This window comes from Desmodus rotundus, chromosome 2, assembly GCF_022682495.2.
Source record: "Desmodus rotundus isolate HL8 chromosome 2, HLdesRot8A.1, whole genome shotgun sequence".
Lineage (NCBI taxonomy): Eukaryota > Metazoa > Chordata > Mammalia > Chiroptera > Phyllostomidae > Desmodus > Desmodus rotundus.
In genome coordinates, this window is record NC_071388.1 from 35,684,811 (window position 1) to 35,710,412 (window position 25,602).

General features: G+C 37.9%; 1 protein-coding gene across 9 annotated transcripts in view; it reads left to right on the forward strand.

Moving 5' to 3' along the window:
* The window catches only part of NAALADL2 (N-acetylated alpha-linked acidic dipeptidase like 2), a 1,136,857-nt gene that overhangs the window by 291,651 nt on the left and 819,604 nt on the right, over positions 1-25,602 (forward strand). For 2 of the 9 annotated variants that reach the window (XM_053918085.2, XM_053918086.1), the window contains exon 1: positions 9,236-10,362. The exons of 3 other annotated variants lie outside the window; for them this stretch is intronic. In XM_053918085.2, coding sequence (XP_053774060.1) covers positions 10,320-10,362 — 43 coding nt within the window. In that variant the 5' untranslated portion in view covers positions 9,236-10,319. Of the gene's footprint in view, positions 1-9,233; positions 10,363-13,237; positions 13,418-25,602 lie in introns of those variants that run through there. 4 more of the 9 variants (XM_053918090.2, XM_045198092.2, XM_024563652.4 and 1 more) reach the window with 4 other exon arrangements.

The window sequence follows — 25,602 nt, forward strand, 5'->3', positions numbered from 1 at the left end:
TTATATACCATCTTAGGATGGACGAAGGAAAGGGGGTTATGAAATCTCTTGGGGAGGGAGGTAAATTATGGGAAGATGAGGGGAGGGATTGCATTGTAAATTAAGGGTTACGTAGCATGTTTTTTATCCACATATGTCATTTCAGGTGCTAATGTTACTGTAGGTAGTTAACTAGTTATTAATAAGAAAGGAGGCAAAGGGAATTAGACAAGGAGTTTAATACACTGAGGAGCAGGAGCTGTTTGCCCCACCAGGAAGTTACAGCTTCACGCCTTAGGGGATCACAGTGTTGCTCCACCAAGGGGATTAACAGCACTCTCCCTTTCCCCTCAGTACCGGGTCTTGGGGGGAGGAAAAGAGGGAGGTGTTTGAAGATAGAGGCCTGTCAGTCTAACTAGGGGGTGGATCTATCAAAAAGCCTGTGAAAGCTTGGAAAGTTTATTGGTTATTTTGAAAAAGCACCTGGTTCATCCCATCCCGAACCGAAACTGATAAAATCCTAGGAAAACAAAGATGCTTTCTCTCCCCCTCTCGCCCTCTCCCTCTCTCTCCCCCTCTCTCTCTTTCTCCACCCCCCACCCCATGACCTGCACTCACCCTGTTCCTTTGTGTACTCTCTCACCTGGGAGCAAGTGACCATGCCGGGTAGCAGGTACTGGCCCGGGGCATACTTTGTGGACTTCAAAAGACTGCAGAAACTATGGACACTGTCTTTTTTTTTTTTTTTTTTAGCCTTGCTAAAGACATGGCTGTTCCTTTTCCATGACAGGATGGAGGGAGATGGGACATTGGAAATGCAGGGGCAGATTTCCACTTGAGTACATCATCTTGCCTCCTCATAACCTCCCATTCGTGGGTCCTTGGAATGCTTTCCCCGTGACCCCACGGAAGAGCCTGATTTCCACCGACAGCACTAAGAGTTGTCTTCGAGTAGCTCTTCTCCTATTAAAGAAGTAGACACCAGTACAAATGTTAATATATGCTTTTAAACAGAAAGTGGAAAGGCAGAGAACTAATTGCTTTCTGCTCAAAACAGTCTTTACAGCAAAGTGGCATATTCTGGTCTCTTCAGAGTGAAGCAGGAATACTAAGCACATTTTGAATTAATAAGGTCCCTTATGCTCTTTTATTAATTTTTGTGTTAAAGATTTTAGGACAAAGATAACATATAATGGTGTTATGTTTTAAATTAATCAGTCATCAAGTGTTTATTAAATGCTAATGAATCTGGCAGATCTAAAAACAGCACATGCTCTAAAACTAAGCCCTGAGAGTTGAAGACAGGGCTATGTTTGCCCAGCTTGTTTTTTAAAATATTAAGAAAATCAAAGTTAAATGATTTGTTAGGATATAAAAGACTAAAGGTTTTGGAAGAGAGGTGAAAGACACAATGAAATACATATTTAAAGCTAATTTAGCAATGATATGTCTATCTCAATTCCTGTGTTTATTCATCCTTAAAATTGTTCACATTTTGTGAGCCCACCATTGCTCACAGTGAACAGATGCCGTATTTCCCAGTGTCCTCCTGGGTTTTTTCTTTTGTAGATTCATCCATTCAGATCATCATTATTCTGTAAAGTCCATCCAGAGAAGTTATGTTTATCTCACCTCATTTGTTCTCTGATTTTTTTTTTCATGTTGTCAATCTGGTTCCTATAGAAAGAGAGAAGCTATGCACTCTAGAAAAAGTCTATTTATAGACTAGTTGCTTGTGGAGGGGAGTTGGGGACTCGAATATCCTTTTCTATAACAATGCTAGCTGGCAGGTAGTCCTATGTGGAAGTAGAAGAGGAGCTTTCAGGGGAAAAAAATTATCAGTAGAAAGTAGTGGCTCATTATTATATTGAATAAAAGTAGTTCTCCTGAAATCATTTTTCTACAAAAGCTTGTTATTTTCTACTTTGATTTTTATTTAAAGAAGAATGAGGACAAGGAGGAGGAGGAGGAGGAGGAGGAGGAGAAGAATAAAAATAATTAAATAAAGAAAAGGATAAAAGAAAAATAAATACAAGAAAAAGTACAAAATTAAAGAAAATTTAATGTGATACTTCTTGAGTTGAAATCAAGACACAGTTAATTTTAATAAGCAGTCACTATAGTTGCTGTGTTTATTTTGAACACATTCATTTATTATTAATGTTTTAATAAGTGAGAAGAATGGAATGTTTCTAACGACAATAAGATTTACCTTTTACTGTAGCTTCACCTTAGAAGGTAAAGCTGTTACCCCCTGAATAGTTATTAAATATTTTTATTTAGTTAATGTTCTCTTGTAGCACATTTAGCATAATATTTTGTCCTTTTTTAAAAAAAGTCTATAATGAAGAGGCTGAAAACTGGAGAATATTTTATCTCAGCAGGAATGACTAGGTTATCCTTGCAAAATATTACCACCGCTGTTTCTAGATCATTCTTTGGCATGGAGGCAAAACTTCTGTTTCCAGGATTGGTCATTTCAGGGAGTTCTGAGGAAATAAATTTATCTACAAATAAATAATACCATTTAAGCCTTTTTATTAAATTTTGAAAAGATGACATTCTATTATCATTCTGTTATCTTGTTTTCTCTATTAAAACTTGGTATTCTAGAGTCTTAACTGTAGTTTTTTTTAGCCTTATTGTAGATTTTTAGCATGTCCAGAAATTCTCAAGTTGATGTGGTCCCCATTCCATGCTATATCAGGCTGTGAGCACGCATATCCCTTCCCTTTAATGATTTTCTCAGGGTTCCTCTTAAAGGAGTTTTGTCAGAGTTTGTTGAACAGTGGCTTGTTATATGTAAATTAGTCAAGTGTGTGTGCCCTCTTCATTTTATGGTTTTGTGAGAATACTGTTACATATCCATTTACATTTGAACTGTGTTCACATTTCAGGTGATACTTAGATGGCTGTCACAGCCAGTCTCCCCACTATCAGTTGACTCACATCGATGAGACTGAGTTTGCCAGTAAGAGTATGTCACTTTAAACCGTTCTGGCACTTAAGCCAAGATTTTATGGGCTCCTCATAAAAGTGCATAAATCACTCCACACTATGATTACAAGCTTGTATTTAATGTTTTGTTACACAGTTCTTCCACAGTCTTGAATAGCATTGTTCCTAACAGCCAAGTAGAATGCTTTGTAGTATAAGGAAAGAAAACTTTCCCCTTCTTTCCTTCCAGGTTCTTTGCTTTTCCTAATCATTAAATTGACATAAGACAGATTAACAGGAGAAAACAAATTTAATTACAGGAGCCTCACCGCAACATGAGGCCTAAAGGGCAACCAGGTAATTGAGGCCTTTGTAGCTTCCCAAGCTAAGAAAGGGGGTAAAGGTTTCGGGGATACGAAAGGGAAAAGGGCCATTCACAGAAAGGCTAAGGAGATGTATGGAAAACCAAGTTTGCCATGTTACACAGATACATTTCTTAGGTCAAAAGTTATCATTGTAACAGCTGTCTGTGTGGCACAAGCCCCCCTTTCCCATGTAAATTCGGGCAGTGGAGAGGGGGCATGAAGAGGAGCTTTTTCTGAACGTCCTAGACTTTGATTACATTTGGCTCACAGTACCCCTCCTGCCAAAGTGGCACACACCGGGGTAGGCTGCTCTGAGCCTTGTCGGTGGTGTCCCTGCTACGTGACTTCCAGCGTGGCACGTCTGGGTCTCTTACTTTTACATGTCATTATGTAGCTTAATTATGTGAAATAGCCTACAACGCCTCAGTAATTGCTAAGCAACTCTGGGGGGGAGGTCACCATATAGTTAATACAGTTTATTGGCTTCTTTTTAAATAAAATTATAGTAGAAAGATGATTAAATAATAATACTCTACCTGCCATTAATTATGACTTATCTTTTTTTCCTAGTTAATGGATGCTTGTTACTACTGAAAGAAAGTTTCTTTGTTCTCCATCAATATTGATTTTCTTAGGGTTATGTATGCAGTTTTATGGAAAAAATGGTAGAGAATTAAAAGTTTAGTGAGTGGTGGTGTTACTGGTGGATGTGGAGTTCTTGCCATGTGACAAGGAAAGAAATTTCCTGAAACCTGCAGGTTGGATGGGGTTCCATGTTACATTTTAATGATGACTGATGACGTAAAATTATGGGGGGCCCCCTCCTGACTTCTGAATGTTCCATCTCCTTCCATCTTGCCATGGAAAGGGTCCAAGCTTGTCCTCAGCAAGGCCAGAGCAAAAGTCAGTGTCCAGACTTTCTGCCTCACATTAAAGCTCAGTCCTCTGGAGCCCTGGCCTTCTGCTGTGGGCCCTGGTAGCTGCTAGACACACATGGTCACATGGTCCAGGTCAAGAAAGAATGTGCAAATGCACGAGGTGAGTCTGTCGTTGTGTGTGTGGGGGAGAGAGAGAGAAGGAGAGAGAGAGAGGGAGAGAGATTGAGATTCTTTGTTCCCCTGGGATTATATTAGCTTGGGCTTGAAAGAGACGAGAAGCTTTTCCAAGTTGACCAATGAACTTCCCAAGATTGTGTGGACTTTGATAGGTCCACCTCCCCTAGTTAGACTGATAGGCTCTATGGTCCAGAACCTCCCCCTGCGCCCCCCGAAAATCTGGTACTGGGGGAGGGAAGGGAGGAATGTGAATCCCCTTGGCAGAGCAATGCTGTAGTACCCCGGAGTGTGAAGCTTAGCTTTCTAGCTAAGCAAGTAGGCTCGTGTTCCCTGTTTTATTAAGCTCAATGTCTAAGTCCGTTTGCTCCCATTTCTTTTATAATCAGCTAAATATCAATGGTAACTATTATTGGAAGGATACTTTTGCCTACCAGTCAGTCAAGCCTAATGTAAAGCACTAAGTAGGCCTTAATTTTTTTTGACCAATTTTTTATTTTGTATTCACATATATAGAAAAGTAAATATGATTTTGTGCATATTGTATGCGACTATTTAGAATTATAAGTGTGCTTGGGATGTCAGAAAAGCTTGTTTAAATGAACTAGATGTTATTGGAGGATTAAGAGTCAGTTGGATGGGAAATTGTGGTGATACAATAGTGACATTATTGAGTAGGCTGTGGAACAGTGAGCACAGGTGAGCATGAAAATAGTATGACTGTTTTCAGAAAGATTACTTTGGCAGATATAGAAAGGATGGATTAGAGGAAAGGAGCAATTCATTTACTGAGTTACTGTCTTTACAACAGATGATAATTGCCTCACCTAAAGGAAATGGAAAGTTAAGGATGTGGATTTCAATGACATTGATAAGACCTAGTGACTATATGAGGAAGTGGGAGTGTAGACTCAAGCATACATGATAAATTTCTGTTTAATGCAATTAGGTGGATAATAGTACTCAAATCCAGAAGAGAGGAGGTAGAATATTTTGAGCTAGCAATCCCAAACATGAGAAAATCTTGTTTAATTTGTCTCTACTCATTTTTCCTGTATAGTACATATTTTCCTCTTTTCTAGCTTACCTAGCTATCTTGTTTCTGATAGGACTCAAAAGTATTTAGCAGCTACAAGGATCAGAAAATTCCAGCCTTGGAATTCTTGGCTATAGCCAAACAACAGTGCATCATAATTAAGGGTTATCTTTCAGTGAGTGAGTTTCTCAGGTGATAAGAATTGCATCCAGTCCAGTGGTAGTCATCTTCCTGGTAAGGAGACACTTTTACAAATGGCAATTTCCTTTGTAAATGTAAGTGTCCTTCACAGAAGGGGTCATTTGTTTTCTACTTTTAGGCAGTTAGGGGAGGTAAAGAGAACCAATCCGATGGCTTTCAATTGCTCAAATAACCCTTCAAGCACATCTACCTATTCTTGGAACTGTAACCTCAAAGATCCATCCTGGTTTCTGAGCACAGGCTTTCCTTCCAATAAGGCTTGGCAGGGTTACAGTTTTGAGAGTTCTAATTCTTTTCTCTATGTGGATATATATGGTTTTGACCAAACTGTTTTTCTCTTCATGTTTTATTTTAAATCAAGAACATCAGTAGCAAGTTTATGTCATTGTTAGATATATGAGGTCTGTTCAATAAATATCCAGCCACATAATATGAAAAAATAGAGACATGTACTGAAGATACAAGAGACAAGAAACATTGTACACAGGACAATGATGCCTCGGTTCCCTTCAAAGTAAGCACCTTGGGACCTCCCACAGTTCTCCCAATCACCATTAGCTGACCCGTTGTATTTTCCTGAATCTCATTGACAGTCTGAAATCTCTTCCTTTTCAAAGATGATTTAGGTTTTAGGAAAAGCCAGAAGTTGCAGGGTGCTAAATCTGGGCTATAGGGGGCTTGGCTGAGTCGCCTGTATGACTTTGATGCTTTGCAAAAATCTCTGCAAGACACGTGATGCATGAGTGGGCATGTTGCTGTCATGGAGCTCCAGTTACCAGCTGCCCATAGCTGAGGCCTTCTGAATCATCTGAATAGTTTCTGCAGAGCAATGTTCAAGCTTAATGCAAAATTTGATGCAGATTCATTGCTCTATTTGCTCAGTCATTTTGAATGTGACAGTCACATAGTACACATGCTCACTTAACAGTGTCCATTGCCTCCGCTGACTAGTACAATAAAGTTGTCATTGTTCACGCACAGACATCCATTCTCCTTGGCTGCCAGGTTACATCGATGTTGTGCAAACCGTTCTCATTATATTAACAATGGCTGGACTTTTTCCAGACAGATATTTTAACATTTTATTTTATTTTACATTTTATTTATTTATTTTTACAGAGAGGGGCAGGGAGGAAGAAAGAGAGGGAGAGAAACATTAATGTGTGGGTGCCTCTTGAGTGCCCCCTTCTGGGGACCTGGCCCATGACCCAGGCATGTGTCCTGACTGGGAATCCAACTGGCAACCCTTTGTTTTGTAGTCTGGCACTCACTCCGCTGAGCTACACCACCCACGGCAGTATTGTAACATTTTAAATACCCGGGGTCCCAAGTTCCATAACATACAATAACAACATTTGGAACTTTAAATAACCGTTTTCTTTTTTTCAAGTTATCCCATATATCTTGTCTTGAAAATAATAACTAAACATTTTAATAACCACCCACAAGCTTAAACTTTAATATTGGTTTCTCAGTCATGTGTGGTTTAGGTGGAACCCTCAAACTGAGTGACAAAAGACAACATTTGTAACATCCTTCTTTGCCCACTCTTTCCCTGAAGTGTGCTTTAGAAATAGAATGTTGAATACACAAACAGATGATGCAGTTAAGCATTTTCTATTATGAATGTTTTCTGATATGTCATCTAAGTCATTTAAAAAATGTGTTCAATAATTTTATAACAAAGTCTCAGAATGCATTAGAAGACACATTAAGTCTCGTAGACAACATAATTTTAATAATTATATTGTTTCCTTTTCACCATTCAGTGAAGCTTTCTGCCTAATGCCACCCATGGCATTTGTGTGTGTGTGTGTGTGTATGTCTGGCTTAAACGCAAAATTCAACCAAGTAAATATGAAGTAAGATCTAATTAGTTTTACTAAGTGAATCATGAATGGGGCAGAATCTCGTCTCGTAAGTAGAAGGGCTCTCTGACGGGTTGTACAAAATGACAGACCGCAGGGACAAAAATATTGAAGAATTAAGCAGTGCATACAATACTATGCGATAAGTGCCCCCTGAATGGACAGGTTTTAAGTTGATAAAGGGATCTGGAAAGTACATAGAAGAGACTGTGAGGGGAGGAAGAAACTTCCCCTTACCCTGAGGTTCTTCTGGTTTGTCTAATAATCAAATAGACATGAGACAGATTAGCAAGAGAAAATAACCAAATGTAATGCATACATAGGTAAGGCAACTCCACATGCATGAGACAGTCAGAGACTCCACACGCAGGAGAGGTTCACAGATGGAAAGGTGAATTCGTTATAGAAGACATTCTGAGTGAGGGATGAGGTAATGGAACTCCGGAGCTTCAAAGGGTCATTGCAGGATGACAAGAAAGGCAGATACTTAGTTAGTAGAAGTTTGCCCTGCCATGTCAGTGGGTCAAAAAGGTTATCACTGACAATCTCTTAGGGCAAGCCCTCTAGTTCAACCTCTTCTAGGAAGATAAGGGTGGGGGGCAGAAATTTCTCCTGATCCTGCAACTAAAGTTGCCTTTAGCTCAAAACAATTTGCATACCACAAAAGCACATCTGGAGGTGACTTGTTCTGGACCCCTACAAGGCTTATACCAAAACCCTGTATATGAATTAGGCAAAGGACATGATAAATGAAACAGTTTTCCATTCATTAAAGGCAAGAGAGAGAGAGAGAGAAGGTGAGAGAGAGGAGAGAGAGAGAGAGGGAGAGAGAAGGAGAAGGAGAAGGGGAGGGGAGTGGAAGGAAAGGAAAGGTGGAGAGAAGAGGGGAGGGAAGAAAGAGATAGAAGGGGCAGGGAATAGAATGTGCGTTCATGATCATTAAGATTGAATCTTTCATTATAACTGAATTCATGTTCTGTGCAGCAAAAATTTTTTTTGAGGTTTCTGGTGTTTGTATTTTTACATTTTTCTTAGGTTCAGAAATAGGACTCTCTATTCTATTTTCGTAATGACTTCCTATGTGCCATAATTCAGCTGTTAGATAATGGGAGCTTTATACATGTTGTGTTATTGACTAATTTTAGGTGCCTAAGACAGATACGTAAATACATTTCCAAGTTTGTCATAAACAGTGAGGATTGATATGTGTGTTTCTCTTCTTACGGGGGAGTCAGAATGTGATGATTATAGTGTTTTATTGGCAAACATTCAATTTCAGGTTACTTTTGTGTATATATTATACTAGGCAATTGTACTAGGCAAAGGAGTACTCTCTTCAGAAATGAACCACAACCAGAATTTTGAGTCAGAGATTTGTGGCATTAAAATTATAGAATGGGCCTTAGAAATTAAATGGTCCAGATGGGGAAACTGTGACACAGAGAGGTAATGAAAGAGAGAACTCTAAATTAACTGTGATGAGAATTTTGTAAAGTCATGTTTATTTTTATTTCTAATACTTCTGTGAAAACTTGTCTGGTTGTTTGCCAATTCTATTGTTTATATAACTTATGTAATCAATTTTTCATTAATAAGCTAGCAAATAATATGATATGCAGCTTCTTTTCAAATTGAAAATGAGAGAATTATTTTAATAAAGGAAACATTTGAGACTTGGATTTTTTTTAACAAACCTGATCAAGCTAAATGTTAAGGAATTATAGAGGATGAAAGCAGAGATTGTTTTTTTATTTTAGATGTCTAATGGGAGACAGAGCTTAAATAATTAACTTAATTTTGTAATTTACTTTCTCACTTACAAAAGAAAAAAGATAAATCTCTAATTTGTCGCTCATCTTTGTTAAAGATTATTTTTCTTTGAGGCTCAATAGTTGAAGGCATATTCACTATGTACCTATTCAAAAGGCAATGCAGACACCGATATCTTTTTATAAAGGAGGACCTTGAGGGGTGCCGGGCTTGCATTGCGTCATTTCTTTAAGGTCTCTCAGTAAGTGACACAGCTGATGTCAGGACACAGTGACGTCAGTGCTCTGTTTTGGCATTCTTCCCACTGGCCAGAAGGAGAGGAAGGGCAAGAGGGGGGCACAGGAAGAAGATGAAAGAGGAAAAGGAAGAAGAGAAGGGGAGACAGGGAGAAGGAGGAGGCAATTTTGCCTGTTTATTTATTATCTGCCATCTACAGTGTTTAGCACAGCCATGCATTTTTTAGCTCTCTATTTTATAATAACCCCCTGAAATAGATAATATCTCCATTGAATAGCTGAGGAAGCTGAATCTCAAAGAAGTAGCATTCCTCAGTTATACTTCCACAGCTAGTATGGAGATTCTCGAGAACCTTTTTTTCACCACTGCACAAAAGTGGTCCCCGTATTCTTCTTTATCTCCCTGTATTTTTAAAAGTGGACATTGGGAAATTCACTTTAAATTTTATTTTATTACTATAAGAGAAACAGAATGGAGACACCAAAAAAAAAAACACCCCAAAACAAATAAAACTCTGGCTCTGTACCATGGTGTATTGTGGTATCAACACTCTTTCAGGGGAAAAATGTAAATCCGTGTTGGGACTAAAGTGAAAGCAGGGAATTAAAAGTTAATATTAAAACTGAAACAAAGCCACGTTTTGTGAAGCAAACATTAATAGCAGTACATTGGATCAAAGGATGTGATCTCACTTCATAGTAAAACAGGTCCTGCAAGCCCAGGTAACTCAGGAAGCAGAATGGTAATTATTCACTGAAGAAAGCAGGTAGTATTCTGTTACAATACTACAGGAGAAAGTCAGAAAGTCATAACTCTAGCACGGTAACTGAAACAACTTGAAACTGTTTGGCGCCCTTTAAAAAGAAATAATAAGATGGGAGAGAATGAAGCAAGTTTACCTAACACATCCTTGCCAGGTAAGTGCCCACAGCCTCAGAAATGTCTGCGATCAGAAATTTAAGCAGTGCTGACTATGGTGTGCATGCACGTGTGTGTGCGTGCATGCGAGTGTGTTTACCCCCCCAGAGTTTCAGGGTGTGCTGTGAAGGTGGAAGAAAAGGTGGGAGTCGTTTCAGAAGAAGCTGGCTGGCTGTTGTGCTCAGCGACTGGACCAGCACAGACAGACAGAGCTGTGGAGCGCAGGGAGAGCCTTAGCCCCCTCCCTAGTGCAGTGCTGGAGAAGTGGTGTGGCCAGCTTGCGGTGCCTGTTTCATGTCAGGTCTCTTCCAACACTGACAGGATACGGATTTTTGTCTCTACCTGTGCAATTTTTATTTGTAATCAAGTTTTACCATCTCTGGTGTTTATCAGCTAAACGCCCTTGTAACTAGTATAACTTTTTTTTTAGTGGGAAACAGGATCTCAGAAGAGAGCATATGAGTTGGGAAGAGCAGTTTATTTTACATGTCTTACCTAATCAGATACCTTTGTCCTTTGAAGGGATCGGCTTTGTTGATGTTGGCTTGACGGGGCTTCTGTGGTTAGGCCTGTTGATTGAAACGAGTACAAGGTTGCTCACACTTTGCACTTTTTTGAGTGAGAGAAAATTTCTTTCTCTAAAAAAATATTAAATGGGGCTAATGCTTACATGTGCCATGATTTCTAGTAGTCTACTTTTTTATGAATTGCTTACCGCTGTTACAAGTAACATTTTAATCAAGATTTTTAAAAAATCTACTTATAATGCCATTTTTATTTGTTTACTTATGTTCTTGTGAAGCTACCACCAAGAAAATTCCCAAACTGCCCAGTTTTCCTTAAAGTGCACATAATCAAATGTATAAAAGTGCATTTATGAAACATAGCACGTGCCAGAATAACAATAAGATGGTCATAGACGTGCCTGGTCATAACAGTATAGCATCCAATTTCTAGAGTTAAATTATCTTCCAGAATGCCTGTGTTTTTTCTTTATTCTCTTTAATTATTTCCCCACTTAACATGCTTAAGAATCTCAGAATCGTATTTTTATTTCTGTTTCCTAGAAATATTTTTTGAAATATTGCATAAAATGCTTTAGAAATCATTTTTAAAGTAAAGATTATTTTAAAAAGTCATTTAGGATGTTCCATTGAAGAAAAACAAGGTAAAAAGCTTGTTTAGCATAAGTCTGTAAAATCATACAGTTTTTGTATGTGTTTTATATACAAAACAATATTGTGCCTGTGATTATTACTTGTGTCCCACTAAATTAGACCAGTGATAGCTGTCCTGGAAGACGTGTATGTTGTCAGAGTTCATACAATAATGGTTTTGTGTAAACAGCATACGACTGCTGGGCAACCACCTGCACGGCCTGTCCTAGAACTGAGCCCTGCGTCCCGTGCCAGCATTCCAGGAAGTGAAATACACTAGGAAAAAACCAGGCACTCCCCCGCCTCCTCATCATCCCTTTTTGTGTCAGAATCATGGGTAGTATTTATTTCTTATTTTGGAGTTTTAGAATATGTATAGATTTTTTTGTTTTGTTTTTTGTTTTTCTTTTTCTCTGACATTTCTATGTATGTTATGTTTCTGGTGCTATATCCCACTATACAAGCGGGATACACACACACACACATCCACACATACAGTTATTTTAGAATTAACAATCTCTGTCTATCTATCTATAAGAAAATGCACAAAGTTTAAAACAAAACCATAGTAAATAATTTGAATGTCATGGTTCCAATTACAAAATGATGTGCTTGGATCTAAGAATCTTCTGTGGTTGGGAAATGCTTGTGAGACCAGTTCTAGCCCAGAGTATTTTCCCTTGTTTACTTTTCAATGAAAACTCTTCAGTAAGGCATGGGTTCTCTCCTGATCTTATCTACGTTAAATGTCTCCTTGGTAGATCTCCAGAGAGTCCAGATATATCTTCTTGGACTGTTGAAATGCTTCCATTTCAGGTGTATTTGCATTAAGATTATTCAGTGAACCTGTTAATCAGGGGAGAGTTAATGAGAAATGAAGGTACTTTGGTTTTTAGTTATTTCTGGATTTACTTTAAATTATAAATGAAAGCACTAGGAAGATAATTTGCAGCTTTCCTTGTATGTGTGAAAGTAAGAGGTAATTTTACTTTGACTTAACCACATTTATAAAAAGATTTGAAGTTCTCTGAAACAATACTAGTTATTATCAGCTCTACTTATAAATGGGCATTCTCTGATAGAAACGACTATTTAAATACCAGGTTGGGTACAGTAAACATGGGTGACTTCAGTGTATGGGCTATGAATGTAATAAATGACAGTAGATGATTATTAAAATTCTGCCATGTGCTTTGAATAATGGTTTTCTAGGGCCATGTACCTCAATGGCCTAGATTCATAGGACCATCTAGAGTCAGAATCAGGAGGGCTGCCATGGACAGTGTCAAAGAGTATTCATTTTAACGCTATTTCCTGTGGGTTTCGGACCTGTTTTGTACCCCAGAAGCTGTTGAGGGTGCCCTGGTTAGTGAGTGCCTCACCGTTTATCACCGTTTGTTATTTCCAGTGGGATTGGGAACTTATTTTTTTCCAAGTGAAAGTGGAGGTTATCTTCAGCTTACTGTGAACAGATCTCAATTATCTTTTCAAACATAACCGCATCTCTCCCTTCCAGTCCAATGAAAAGTAACTCCATGGAGAATTATGTAACGATTCCGTACATAAAGGTTTATACTATTCTCAGGATTGACAACATGGGCAGAATAGAATGCCAGAATTTTCTTTCTGATTTTTGAAAATATAAGTAAAATGTATACAGAACATGGCAAAAAAGTAAAAACCAGTGCTTTTTGAACATTGTTCTTTGCCGAGAAAGGGACACATCAGTTCCTTGCATGATAGCTGCGAAATCGCGTGCTCCACCTCGAGGCACTTGGTCGGTCTGTGACAGTGGCGAAAGCCCGTGGCTGGGAGGAGAGGAGGGCGTCCTTCTAAGCAGGCCACTCCCTGGAAAATTCCTCAGGCCAAGGTTTCTCCAGAAGCTACCCTTGGACAGGTAAGGGTCCTGTACCATTTTCCTACTTCTCTCAAATTTTTGTTAACTTGTAGGGCTGACCCTAGTTCAAATTGTTACAAATGGAAGAATTTATCTATCCAGCTAAACTCCTCATCCCCGGAGTCCCTCCCACCTCAGCAACTCAGTCCCCATGACCTTCTTCCATTTTTTGTCTATCTTCTTCCTTGGTTAAAGAGTGTCCAAGGCCACTTGCCTCTTTGTAAAGGATATAGTATATACATTCAGCCTTGGAATTATTTGAATAAAATGTATGTCTGAGTTCAATGCTGGAACTACACTGTGAGAGATTTCTTTGGGGCGGGGATCTGCCCTGGGCTGCTCAGCACAGTTTTGTCACCTAGGCTGCCTACTGTCATCTGCTTGGAATTGTTCAAGCATCTTCTAATTATAGCCCTCCTTTCTACCTCAGCTCTTCTTAGTTCTTTGGATCTAGGAAACTACTAACGTCTGTAAAACACCAGGAGCTCAGAGGAAAATGTTTCTAAGTACAGAAAAGTTGTCTATACCCTGTGGAATTCAAGGCTAGCTTTAGACAGCAGTCCGCAAAGAAAAGAGAACTCTTTGCTAACATGCTGAAGGAGAAGTTGGTTATCAGAATTAGAGAAAAAAATCTGTAGATCGTTAAAATTTCCAAGGTAGCAGGGAACTTAGAGGGCCTCCAGTCCAATAATTCTACTTTGAACAGTAGCAAACAGAGATCCTAGGAAGGAAATGTTCCTTGATTTCTCAGAAGCAGTTGCCAGGTCTCCACCCCAGCTGTCTAAAGCCTATAATTTTATAGAGGAATTTGGCACATTATTTTCTGTAGGCATTTAGTTTTTTATTTCAAAAGGGGAAGTCAAGCTCATAAATGGTTTCCCTATTGACATCTTTCAGTTTCTGCAGTTAGGGCCTCGAAAGAATTGTCCAGATGCAGTCAGGCTATCGAAACCTGGTCCATCTGGGTTTGCGTTTTCTCTCGACTGCGTAAGTTTCACGGATTTTCAATACATGTACTTAACGTTCATCACAACCAGGGAACTTGGCTTGAAAGTCCCCAGGCACATTCATTGAATGTTTCTCATGATATAGCCATTTTTTTAAAGGAAGCATACTTATTTTATTTGGCTAGTGAAAGGAAAAAAACTAGACAGGAAGGTGCCTTAGTGTCTATGCTTCTCAGTTGCAGCCGGAGGGCAGCAGTACTGTATCCCCCAACCTGTTATACTGGTTTGCTGTGCCTGTTTACTTCTGTGGTGGAGACGTATCTCTGCATTCATCATTGTAAACCATGCCTGTGAGTGTCTTGAAATCTTTCTAAACCACCAGAGAGGATGAGCCAGTCTGGGAGTCTCCCCAGCCTGTAGACCTTTAACAGCATTTTCAATTAAGAGTGGTTCAAGGAGCTCTTGTTTCAGGAGGAAAGCCTTTCACTGGTTCATAGTGATAGGTTGGAATTATGTGAAGAGCTGAGACATTTTGGAGCTGATCTTTAGATACTGAGGTAGCAGGGCATTTTGGAATTAAAGCTTTGCTGGAGAGGTCTTCTCTAAGGACCAAATCGAGTATATTTGGAGCAAGTAAAATTGCAGAGAATGTTAAGGCATGAAATCCCAGGTGAGTGGGCCTAAATGTCAGTGGTGCACGTGAGGATGGCCTGGGGACTTTCCCCAGGTGCAAGGCAGAATCCTTGGAACAGCAGATGACGTTCAGAGATGAACTGTGATATAATAGAAAAGAAAGAGTTCATGAAAATAACATAACTAAGCTGAGGAGGTCTCTTTTCCTTGTCTTTCTAAATAGAAATGGGATCTTTACACCATTAGAAGTAAAATTGCAAGCGATGCACTTGCATGGAGCGTGAGACAAAGGTGGTTAAAAACATGACTTTTGGTTCAAAGCTGCAGCCAAGGAGAAGCCCGTTCTCAAACACTCTGCAGTTTACAGTTGGTTCCTGTGCTTTGAAATGGCCCGAAAAGCAGAGTTTGATCCCCTTTGACTTAAATTATATTTTATGGCACTGAAATTGTTTTAAAGGGAAATGTTTTAGGTTTCAATTAAAATCACTGTAAAATCTTGAAGAAAAGGTGATACATAACTACAGGATGACTTGATTGTTTAAACATTATTATTAATAATGCAATTAAATTTTTTTCATGTAGTTAAAAGGTGGGATCTGTCTGTGAATCTGCTTTCATTTTCTTAAAGAAAAGAAACACAGAATGCAGTAATAATTTGATGATTATACATGTATAAACACCATGTAATTATTACATTGTTTTTCTATTCTCTAGATTTTGGAAAGAGTTTAAACAAATTTAGCCGAGTAAGATAGTTAGCCAACTTTTGTATTACAGGTTTGTTTTTTGTTTTTTGTTTTTGGCGGGGTGGGGAGGATTATTAACCAAGCATGTACTTGACTTATTATTGGAAGGTACCAAAATACCTTAGGTACACTTGATACCTAAGTGAAGGAGAAACAGGCAACTGAGAATATCAGGAAGGAAATGTGATTAAGTTGAAAACACTTAAAAGGCACTGAGCTTCAGTTGATCCCTTGAGCTTCTAATCTCTCCTTAGGAAACGTCTGTGTAAACAGTTTTATTTGACAGGGCTGTTTTCTGCCTCTGTTGATAGATAGACGTCTAACTGTGTCCCCAGGTGAACACTTCGGAAGGTGCGGTTATAAGTGGCTTTATAATTTATATTGAAATACAATCTATATGTCCTCTTTAAACCCTTAATTGTTGTATTGAAAGCTGTGAATTGTGTACTAAAAAAAGTGAGTGTGACTTAGAGGATATGTACAAAAACCTTTGGGGCTGAAAAAGCCCCAAAGACAAATGTTTTGGAAAAATCAACTCCTGAATTTAATGTAATTCATATAAACATGCAAAAGATATGCATGTTAAACAAAATCAAGGTGTTGTGTGACTTCAGACAGTTCTTTTGAGAATGGACTAAACTCTTGAGACATTTCCATTTCTGTGATTCTTTTGTTTTCTCAAAAATGAGTTTCTTTGAAAACAGGGCATGAGAAACAGAGAGGATTGAAATGTTACCTTGCTTTATTTTCCCCTTTGTTTATGGACCTTTAATGCAACTACAGACAAGTACCATCTTTCCTTTAACTATTTATAAATCCTGCAAAATTCTTCACCATATCCACATTTCTTGGTGGCAGATTTTAGAGGTGGAGAAATATACTCTGGAAAAAAAAAGGAAAGCTGCTTCCATTCTTGCCAATTCTTGGTTGTATGTATTGTTATATTGTTCTTGGCTATTGTTATAAATACAAACACATACTTAAAAAGTATAGAGAAACCTAGGAATTTATATAGAATTTCACAGAGGTGCTACAATGTAAACTGACTCTGGCAGATTAGAATAAGTGGCCACAATGAAAAAATTCTTTCCTGACAAAATTAACAGTAGAGAAAAGACATAGAAATAGACTCTATCTAAGTATTTACTTGCTTTATTCTCCTCTCTCTCTTTAAAAAAATATGTTGATTGATTTTAGAGAGAGAGGAAGGGAGCGAGAAAGAGAAACATTGATGTTAGAGAGAAACATCAATTGGTTGTCTCCAATATGGGCCCCGACCAAGAAGAGAATCCACAACTTATGTGTGTGCTCTGACCAGAAATTGAACCCACAGCCTTTTGGTGTACAAGACGATGCTCCAACCAACTGAGCCACAAAGGTCAGGACTCCTCTTTTACGCAAAATAAAAAGAATTATTTAAGAAGTCCTACCTTGAAATAGGCTGCAAACTAGTGAGCATACGAGAAAATAGGGTTAAAGCATTTTAACAGTAAAAATTTACATACAAAATATATGCTAGAACATTATAAACAGCTACCTAAACAAGTCACAAATTTGCATTCAATCTTCATAGCAGCCAAAGGAAAGTAAAAAAATTGGTTTTAAAATGTATGGTGTTCAAATGATATAAAAATGCATCAGCTATTAAAGAGATGCATAGATTTTTCCATTAGACATGGTGATAGAAATCAGAATAATTTCTCTAGGTCACAGGAAACAGGCCTAACCAGAAGAGAGGGTTTTGATTAGGCAATACTGAGAAATAAAGTTTAAAAATATATAGAGGTAAAGAAAATAGCATTATTTAACTCATCAGAATCTTGACATAGGCAATTTTCTTTGAGCTCCATAAGCTGCTGCACCACCCTACCAGGCATTGTCATGAAAAAAAATTTTTACACAGAAAAATTTTAAACACAAATATGAAATTTTAAAAAGGTAAATAAAACAAAAGAGTAATGAAGAAATAGAGACAATAAACTCTAAATAGACACATAATTGAAATATTCACACTATTAACATTTCAGAATTAAAAATAGGTCATTTTGAAAATTAGGCCACTATATATATTTTATAAGCATATAGTATTACTCAATTGTCTCCTCTCCTTGGGAGTTTCTACTGATGCATGAGTTTTATGTTCATTTTGGTCACTGAAGTGTTCAATGTAGTCACGGTGGCAGATTTGGTTAGGGAACGGGGACGGAGGCCGGGCAGGGACAAAGAGTAAAACAAGCACGTTGGCATTGGTAACATTCAGATTACATTATGAATCTACTTTAGAGATTTTATAAATTCCAGGTACACTGAGGTAACGATGTTGCCTTATGTTTTTATTTTGGATAAAGGTCAATAGGTATTTGGGAGAGGAAAAGGAAAAAAATTAATAAGAAAACTGTAATGTTTTCATTCTTGAGTTTGAGTTCTCATCCGTTTTACATTCATATTTTACATTCTTTTCAGTTTAGCATTTCACCTTTATGGACTTCTTATAGGCATCATCTTTTTTTCTAGATTAGAAAACTTAATAATATTACTTATAATTACTAAATATAATTATAATTATAATTACTTATAATTACTAAATTGTATTATCGAAACATTCTTATGTGACTCAAAAACATAATTCACAATAACATTAGTATTTAGTTAATAGAATTACTTCTATTAACATGAAATTCACATTTACCTATGTTGGTTAATTAGTAAATAATTTTATCTTCATAATCACATTAGTAAAAAGGAAAAAGAACTGGTATTCATTGGGTACTAATTCTAGGCAGAACTTTTCGAGGCTTCTTTGAATCTCATCAGTATCCTGGTCTTCTCTTTCCCTCCCACAAACATACCCACTGACCCCCCTCTATGACCTCCATGCACTGGTAGTTTCTTCTGAACTTCCTGGGTTTGTCATTCAGCTATCAGATCAAATATGATCTCAGTGATAACTTTTTTAGCCTCTCAGTCTAAAACAGCCAATCTCTATCTTAATGCCTGATTTTATTTCTTTTAATATCTCACCATGCCTCATTTTTGTGTATTTGTTTATTGCCTATACCCCTGACATAAAATCCTCTCTCTCTGAGATGAAAGGCCATAGCTGGCTTGTTTATTGCTATATTTCTAGTGCCTAGATCAGAACCAAAACAGTATATTTTAAGTATAATTGTAATATACTCAGAAAAAAACAAACATAAAGTTTACATTTATTCCGACATGAAAATTAGTTGAGCATAAAATAGTAGCAGTCATTTAACATGGTAAATACAGAACATAATAAAACAAAATGCCTTCATTAAAAAAAGTGGTTAATAAAAATGTTTTAAAATTGAAGGAGACCTTTTTCTAAAAGAATACTTCATTGACATAAGGTATTCTGGAAGATTAGGAGCAATGCATTGTCATTCAAAGTTAGCAAACTTGTTCCTCCTCATTTCTTCAATCTCTGTGTTGCAGTGACTTTGGTTGGGGCTACCAAGGTGCTTTCAACCAGTCTGAGTATGAACTAGTGATGATGATGATGATGGTGGTGGTGATAGAAGAAACATTTATTAAGTGTGTACTAGGTGCCAGGGACTGTTCTAAGTGTTAAACACATAGTATATATTTAGTATTCACAACCACCTGATGAGGTCTTTATGCCCAATAAATATAAATATAAATAATTTTATGACTATATATTCCTTATAGAAAGAAAGCTACCCTCTTCTCCTGTTGGAAATTCATCTTCCTACTCATCCACCATCACTTAGTGATGGAGAGCTGACTTTATTTGACAAAAACATTACATTTGACAGATACTTGAGATTAAATTCATGTTTGTATTAAATGTGGAAGGAGGAAGGGGTTGTGAAAACAATGTATCTAGCTGAAGTGACTGAAAGAAAAGAATTTTTAACTGATTTAGGGAATGTGAAATACGGAATAGTTTATGGATGGGAAACACAACAAGACTGCTTTAAATAAAATTATTTTAAACTCTGAGTCTTTTATATGCATGAAAATGTTCAGGATCTAATTTGCAAAAATGAGACTAGACCTTGGGAAAGAGAGAGGTAGGATGACATTGAAGCACTGGAAATTATTAAAACTAGATGACATTGTGGGTAGGTGAGATTATGCGAAGATAGATGTTTGAGTGGGAAGAGGAGAAGGCTGACAACAGATTCTAGAAAACACTGACATCCAAAGTCTGAACAGAAGAGAAAGAAACAGATGGAGTCATGGTGAAGAGAGAAGAGGCAGATGACGGAGTTTGTGGGGGCATGCAGACTGGGGATTTCTACATAAAAAGGGTGAGGAATATTAAATGACAGGATAATGCAGTAGCTAGGATTTGAAGATTCAAACCTAGAATGAAGGTAAGACATGAGAAAGAAATGAGTTGAGAATTATCAGGAACGAGGTGAGAGGAGGAGACGAAATTACAAATTAGTACCCAATGAATACTGTTTTTTCCTCCTTTTTACTAATGTGATTATGAAGATTAAATTATGTACTAATTAACCAACATAGGCAAATGTGAATTTCATGTGAAGTCGTAGCAGTTCCATCGTGTGCCGTGGGCAATGGCCACAGTGACCATGGCCAGGAAGCGGAAGAAAGAAGAGTGAACAAAGGGGATGGCAACAGCTCCACAGTTCTGCGAGGTCGGTATGGTTTTCAGTTTTCACAAATGAAGAGACAGTGTCAGTGAGGGAGAGGATGGAGATTCTAAAATAAAAGCAGTGTCTGATGAAGATGAGGACTTGAATCAGTAGGGTAATTCAAAGGCCAGGAGGACAACTTTCTATAAGGAAGAATAAGATGAGTGAGTGTAATGACAGAGTCACTCAGTTTCACAGAAAAGTAGGTGATGGGGCGCATGCCAAATGCCCTGAATCTCTGCTGTAAAGGATGATTTCATCCAGCCAAGAGTTAGGGCGGGGTTGTGTGTGTGTATGGGGGGTTGAATTCATGAAGGACAAATAAAAGGACTGGCCAGAAGCAGCCTCAGTGAAGTTAGGAGATAGTGTCTGTGAATGTGGAAAAAGCCACAGAAAACAATGAGTGCATATGAGTGTGTGTGTGTGATTGACTTGTCTGTGGATTTAGCTAAAGCTTGCTGTTCTGGAATACTTAAGCTTTAACATGTAGTACCACCCAATAAGCCTATTCCAGCTATTATCTTCACATTGCATGCCACTGGATTATAGCCAAACTGGAAGAGAGAGTCCATTTCATTACAAATAAGTCCAGCTTTTGAAAAACGTGGAACACCCAGGCTTTTTCACTGCCACTACGTTTGTATAGTGGTGTATTCTCATCTGTATAACATTAGAACAAGCTCGTGTATGTCTCTGGCCATACAGCATGAGTGAGACGGGCCTGTGAGGCTTTGGGAGCGGGGTTGCACTTCAGTTGGCCTCTCAAGACAGCAAAAGAAGATTTGGGTCAATGTTTATCCACTCAAAAGTTTCAAGGCCATTGGATAATTAGTGATTCACATGAGGGTTTGTATGATTATGTTTTTTATTAATAATGAAAAGAACAACTAATATAAGTGGGCATTTAGTAAATACCAGTAAGGGGCAAAGCTAGAATTTAAATCTAGGGTATATCTGACTTCATTGTTTATTAAGCTCTACATTCTCCAGCTGTACCATTTAAAAAGAGTTACCTAAAATAAGAGACTCCTCAAATAACATTCAAAATAATTATCATTTATATCCATGTACAAAAATTAGTGATTGTTGCCTTGGCTGGTGTGGCTCAGTGGATTGAGTGCCGGTCTGCACACCAAAGGGTTGACAGTTGGATTCCCAGTCAGGGCACTTGCCTGGGTTGCTGGCCAGGTCCCCAGTAGGGGGTGCGTGAGAGGCAACCACACATTGATGTTTCTCTCCCTCTCTCCCTCCCTTCCCTTCATTCTAAAAAAATAAATAAATAAAATCTTTAAAAAATTAGTGACTTCACAGTTCATTCTATAGCTGATATATCTGCCTTTCCATGGATACTCTGGTTTACAAAAACTGACAAAACTCCATGTATGCACATCCTGTTTTCCATCTGGGTACATCACGAATTCTCTTGTCCTGCCTGCCCTCACATTCTTGTGATATTTTCATCATACTCACATTCCGGGCACTTTTATTGAAGGTGATAAAGATCTGAAGGAATAGTTTGAAGTAAATGGGTTCTACTAAATTCAAGAATGTTTTGACAATTAACCTTCAGTTTGAAGTGTTAGGTGACCACAAACTAATATAAAGAAATATAGATTTACCTCAACAAAACACACTCTAAAGAGGTTTTTCAACAACAGATATTTTGCTGATGCAGAGGATATTTCCTCTTCAGTGTTTATAATTTAACAAATTATATGTAAAAGCCATAAACTCTTTTATATCATCCATAAGCAAAATAAAAAATGTTACACCACATAACTTTGAGTTAGTCAATAATTCTAGGCTTAGCCTTAGGGTTTGAAGAGAAAATCATTCTTGTTACACATTTTAATTATATAATAAACTTTGCGAAATAGATATTGATCTCCAGCATCTGGCTTCAGAAAGTTGTTGCTTTCTTGTTCTGTAGCCAGTGAAAGTATGCCATACAAACCAAAAATGAGGAATTTCAGAGGAATCAAATGTAGTAGATGTACAGTAAAGGACTTTTTATGGAGGGGGGGTGAGCCTGAGTAACTTAACAGTTAGGAGACTTAAAGATTATCTCCTATGTACAACTTTCTGCTGGAAACTAGGATCACACATTTTAGTTAAGAAATATATTCCATTGTTTTAAGAAAAAGCTGTTATTTAATGGTGCTTTTGCTTATCTCTAACATTTTATTACAAAAAAGGAATGCTTAATTAGGAACCTTTTTTAACTTAACATATGTAAGGTTCTCTGAAGTTATATAGAGTGAAGAATGCTGTGATTATTATTTTATAAGTAATTATTTCACAAATTTATATCTTTGAATCAGTAAAATATGTAAAAACCTCCATTCTGTTAAAATTAAGCATATCTAACATCTATGATGATGATGGTGAAGAAGAAGAAGGAGAAGGAGAAGAAGAAAAAAATGGGAGAATAGTTACTGGTGCCAATTTAATGCCAACAAGAATCCCCAATTTGGAGTGTGGTAAAGAAGAAAATTTTATAGCTCAATTGTAATATAGCATGCCTGTGAGGCAGCCCTGGGACCAGGCTCCCAGCTGGCTAGACAGCTTGGCTCTGCTCTTTGCTGGTCTGCTTGGCCAGGGAAACAGTTTTTGGTGGGAAGGGAAAGTGTGTTCTCAGAGCCAGAGGGGAGCTGATTTATGAGTCAGAAGTCCCAGCCCCTGGTCCCTGAGTGGTCTGTCCTCTGCACTATGACTGTTACAAAGGCACTATTTTCAAGGTCAGAACAGACCCACTCTGATTAGTCGGTTAAGAAGCTCAAGGGGAGTGGGGAGGGGACAGTGAGGAGAAGGGATTACAGGAACTACTATAAAGGACACATGGACAAAATCAAGGGGGAGGGTGGAGGTGGGGGAGGGAGGTGGGTTCAGCTGGGGTGGGGTGGAGGGATGGGGAGAAAAGGCATACAATTGTAATTGAATAACAATAAAAATTTAAAAAATACAAAAAAAAGAAGCTCAAGGGGATATAGCTATGCAGTTCTAATTGGATGGGACTTTAAGCATCAGGCTTATTTGGTTTAATAGAATTCCAGAAACTCCTTTCTGAGGGCTGGCTCAAATGGCAGGAACAGAGTGCAGGCAGACAGTGCAGCCCTGGCTTCTCCCTGCAGTGCAGAGTGAGTGAGAGGCTCCTGTGCAGAAAAGGCTTCTAGGTCTGCTTTTCAAAATGTGAGCCCAGTCAGCCATCAGAAGAACGCCCTTCTTAGTAGGTGTCTCCCCTTGCTTCAAGGTTATTTCCAAATGATTTTGAAAGTTCTCTGATAAAACAGTCTATAATTATTTCCTCTTGAATTTCAGAATCTAATTAAAGGCATCATTATTTAATTTTGACATTGCGCTGTCTTGTTTGCTCAGTTTGGGGGCTTCAATATCTTTATGACCCCAACTATTAAAGTTGCTATTCTGGAGCATCAGCAGGGAGTCAGTATTGACTTTCTTGCCACAGGACACCTGCTACCTCCCCACTTTGAGAACTAATGAGTAGTAGTCATCACTCACTTCTTCCCTACCCCTTTCTTCCTAACCTACAATGTAATTAAATCCATTGGTTAAAGAATTTGTTACACATTCCACATTCAGAATTCTCTTAATGGTGGCTCCAGATGCAGTGGTTTGCACAAATCAATTCAATTTAATTTTATGTTAAAACAGAAACTTAAAATATGATTTTTGAAATGTATACAAGTCAGTATTTCTTTATAAAGAAAAATGCAATTTTCTGCAATTATGCTTTAATTTGGGGGCTGCCACCTACTTTTCTTTGTAACCTTTGCGTATAGCCTGGGTATAATCTGGGCAAGGTAGGTTATAGGGAGTCCATTGTTAGGCATGTCAGGTATAAGCAAAAATTTCAAACTAGATTTAATTTTTTTTAACCTTAAACATTGAAAGAGAAGTTACTGATTAGTGCAGATTATCTCCCATCCACCTTATGACTTCCTGCAATGATATAGAGAATTATGTAAAATAAGTCACCTTAGTCAGCTTAGTGCTTCTGAACAAACATTAGTCACGGGATTTAGGTGTTTTATAAAATTTTCTATTTTAAAAGGAGTTATAGGAAGGCTGCGATATACAAAGTACTGGTCCTGGAAATTTTATTTGTCACCTCATTTCATTGTCACAATACATACAGTTATCACCAGCTTTCAGGTTACCCTAGGTGTGCAAGTCATATCGCCAGGAAGCAACTTAATGGAAAGAGGGAAGTTTAAGAAGAGAGGTGATGATATAAGATTCCTCCTTTTATTTTTATTTTATTTTATTATTATTATTATTTATTCTACTACGGTTGTCCCAATTTTCCCCTTTTGCCCTCTTCCATCCCTCACCATCCCCCACTCCCACAGTCCACCCCTACCCCATTGTCCTTTTCTACGGGTCATTCATACATGTTCTTTATGAAGAGTTCTTCAATTCAATACATGGAAAAGTTATTTTGGAAAGAGGAAACCAGTTGTACAAGGGAATGCTGGCAAGACTAGTGTGCTTGGAGAATTTCATGCATTAATTTATAATATGAGCACAATTTAAGGCTAAATGTTAAACAAAGTGGATGATAGTATTCTGTTTTTACTTCACTTCAGCAATGTGTAAGTATATAGTCAAGGCATCCTGGAAGTGGAGAGGTTGATACCAAGGGATAAACGTGTTCTTAAAATGAATTGGATGACATCTGGGTTTTTTTCCAGTCATGGATTTGGACAAACCAGGCTCTCTGTCCCCCTAGAAGCTGAATGAGTTGTACAGCAGTCAAAAAATTGCATCACCCAAGACAGATGCTTATTGCATCTATGCATATAAATAGGATACATATATATATATGATGTGTATATATATATTATTTAAGTAGCAAAAATATACTTGGCATTGCAATGTACTTCATTTACATAGACCCTACTCAAGGTTATTTTTCCTTGAGTGTTTACCTTCTCAATGATGCTTTTATATCCATATATATTATCCTCCCACTCCCAAACCCTAGGTAAAAATGTCTTGAGGCAAATACTTGCCATGACATGTCATTCGCATAAAATGCCTGCAGTCATATCACACGTGTTTTGTCAAGCTGTATATTCTTAATCGCTTTGCTGTGCACCTGCTGCAATGCAACCTGTCACTTTGGCAGGAACCCGGGGCAGGAAATCCCCATGCTGCCTTCTTGTCCACCATTCAAGTGTTTGAACTTGGCA